Raw genomic sequence first — 3,273 nt, 5'->3', positions numbered from 1 at the left:
CACCAGGTGTACCTGTAACAAGCAATCAGACACCAGGTGTACCTGTAACAACCAATCAGACACCAGGTGTACCTGTAACAACCAATCAGACACCAGGTGTACCTGTAACAACCAATCAGACACCAGGTGTACCTGTAACAACCAATCAGACACCAGGTGTACCTGTAACAACCAATCAGACACCAGGTGTACCTGTAACAACCAATCAGACAACAGGTGTAGAGCTGTGCTCGGAGGTGTGCGTACCCTGCAGAAACGATGACGTTTTGACATTTAGTCTGATCTTTTATTTAAGTTATCAGATGATGCCAGTTTGGCTCCTTTATAAAATAATAATACGGGCCTGATCAAAGTTTACATCCCCTGAATGTTCGGCCGTGTTGCAGACTCACAGGTGAGAATGGCAATTAAGGCTTCATTTCAAAACAAAATGTTTGGGATACAAAGAAAAGCCCAGCGGTACCCTCAGGAGAAATACGGGCTGCTCTGGAAGAAGACGTATGGTTGTTGCAAGGAGCACAGTACGAGGACACTTGAACGAGAAGTCTTTAGTGCACCGAGCTCTAAAGGCACCGGGAGTCTTGTGAAAATTGATGGCAAGATGAATGCAGCGCGTTATCAGAAAATACTGGTTCCAGCCTGGCGTGGAGGGGACGCGGGTTTAATTTAATTTATTTTACACACTTCTACGGTAATTATTGGTTCGTTTTGATGCTACACTGGTTAGAAATGACCACCCACCTAATGTTGCTCTGCCACCCAGAAATAAATACATTAAGTACTGCGAGTGAACGAGCTAAACGGCTAAGCTGGCGAAGGGTGGCCAACTCGCAGTGGAACTTCGACTCTCCCGTGAGGCTATCCTGACAGACCGGGGAAGGGAGACAACAGGGAGCTTCCAAGGCCTGCGCAGCGAGGCGGCAGAGGAGATAAACGGCCTCAGGTGATGGCTGAGCAGACCGACATGGCGCACAGCCTCACAGATGCTCAGAACCGCATTCGACAAGTGGAGCAGCACGACGATTTCAAAGCAAAGAGCTGAAGCGGCTAAATGAAGAGTTTTGATCTCAAAAGCAGGGGCCAACGACACAACTTGAGGTTTGTCAGCAGAGGGGCCCCGCCCCACCAGATTCAAGACAGAGCTTATCCCGCAGATATTGGGAGCTGACAACATTCCCTCCCCTGTAGTGACTGATCGATCGCTAGTGCCAAAGCCCAAACAGGTCCAAGGCCAATCATTGTCCCACTACGTTATTATACATAAAGAGAAGTTTGGCACTTTTTAAAGGCCACGGTCCCTTCGTCCTGCAAGTTCACACCTACCCTGATCTCCCGGTGGAAATAAGCAAGTTCCAGGAAACTTTCAGCACAGTGAAGGCCAAAGCTCCGGCTTCACCCTATATTATCCTGCGGTCCTTCCCGTCAACCTACGCGGCGTTCAGCACACCTTTGATTCCACACCAGCAGCGGGGGATTTCTGCAATGCCAAACGTGCGGTTCATGCAAGACGACCAAAGACTTTGCACGACCTGGAGGCATTTTGCCAAGACGAATGGGCAACCTGCAGGAATTCAGGGGCTCATAGACAGCTATTGGAAAAGACGCTGTGATGCATGCTGAAGGGGGAAAACACAGTATTAGGAACTAAGGTATGCAGACTTTGGAACAGGGTCACTGGTTTTCTCTCATGATGGTGCCATTCCGTTATGACCTACAGCTGAATGTGAATCCCACGAGAAATAAAAGACGTGTTTTGCCGAAGCGCTCGTATATTACCAAGTGAGCCCAACTGCACCTGCAACAGCCAATCAGACAGCTCCTGTGTTTCATAAATTCCAGCTTCACTCAGCGTCCGCCCGGGAGAGTAACTATGGGCGCTGAGGTTGTCCTCACGGGCGGCAAGCAGGTCAGAGTCGAGACAACAAACATCTCTGAACATTTCATGGACTGAAACAATTTTATAAAAGTGAAACGTTGGTCTAAAGACACATGTTGACTGACCTGCTCTCTTCCTCTCTGCTTCTCTTAGGGTGATACTTCTTAGACAGGCTCCTGCAGACAGACAGGTGGAGACAGAGAGACAGACAGGTGGAGACAGAGAGACAGACCGGTGGAGACAGACAGGTGGAGACAGAGAGACAGACAGGTGGAGACAGAGAGACAGACCGGTGGAGATAGAGAGACAGACAGGTGGAGACAGAGGGACAGACCGGTGGAGACAGACCGGTGGAGACAGAGAGACAGACAGGTGGAGACAGAGAGACAGACCGGTGGAGACAAAGAGACAGACAGGTGGAGACAGAGAGACAGACAGGTGGAGACAGAGAGACAGACATCATCATTTTTACATCATGTCTCTGGCTTGTTTCCAGATTCAGCTCAAAGAACAGACGGATGAGCTTCAGAAGGGGGACTGCAGAGGGAATCATCTTGAAGCTAGAATCTGGTACAGTGCATCAAATGGAAATGGTTATATTTTACTGTCCGCTGTCCCTTTTATATAAAAAGTGAAAATGAAAGTTCAGTGTTTCAGTCTGTGTTCGGTCATTGACAGCTCTCTTCTTCTCCGCCCCCCAACGTTAAAACTCTGTTCTACAGTTTCTCTGTAGTTAGTCTGAAGCAGAATAAACTGATGTCTCTGTTTCCAGCCTGAGCCGCAGTGGAGAGACAGAAACAGTTTGTAATGGGGAACCAGGAGGAGGACCACATGTAGAAATGAAAGCCTGAATCAGGTCTGCTGAATAAAGTGTGAAACCTGAGGGTTTTGGTTAGGGGTAGGTTGCGCCACACCGCCGGATGTATTCCTTTACCTGCAGAAGGCTTTTGATTAAAACCCTTTAGGTCACTTCATAAACAAGCAGTGAACGTCTCAGACAGGACGTCACCAAGTCAAATCTAAAGTCTCTGAGCTAGAGTCTAATTCAAAGTCTCTGAGCTAGAGTCTAATTCAAAGTCTCTGAGCTAGAGTCTAATTCAAAGTCTCTGAGCTAGAGTCTAATTCAAAGTCTCTGAGCTAGAGTCTAATTCAAAGTCTCTGAGCTAGAGTCCAAGTCAAGTCTAAAGTCTCTGAGCTAGAGTCTAATTCAAAGTCTCTGAGCTAGAGTACAAGTCAAGTCTAAAGTCTCTGAGCTAGAGTCTAATTCAAAGTCTCTGAGCTAGAGTCCAAGTCAAGTCTAAAGTCTCTGAGCTAGAGTCTAATTCAAAGTCTCTGAGCTAGAGTCCAAGTCAAGTCTAAAGTCTCTGAGCTAGAGTCCAAGTCAAGTCTAAAGTCTC

The 3,273-nt window shown here is 47.6% G+C and overlaps 1 protein-coding gene across 1 annotated transcript in view; it reads right to left on the bottom strand.

The window, feature by feature from the left end:
• Positions 1–3,273, bottom strand: part of LOC123960376 (formin-binding protein 1-like) — a 41,854-nt gene that overhangs the window by 33,537 nt on the left and 5,044 nt on the right. The window contains exon 3 of the mRNA XM_046035056.1: positions 2,002–2,052. Within this exon, the coding sequence (XP_045891012.1) occupies positions 2,002–2,052 (51 nt within the window). The remainder of the gene's footprint in view (positions 1–2,001; positions 2,053–3,273) is intronic.

This window comes from Micropterus dolomieu, linkage group LG21 (assembly GCF_021292245.1).
Source record: "Micropterus dolomieu isolate WLL.071019.BEF.003 ecotype Adirondacks linkage group LG21, ASM2129224v1, whole genome shotgun sequence".
NCBI lineage: Eukaryota > Metazoa > Chordata > Actinopteri > Centrarchiformes > Centrarchidae > Micropterus > Micropterus dolomieu.
This window is presented reverse-complemented; position numbering and strand designations above follow the sequence as displayed.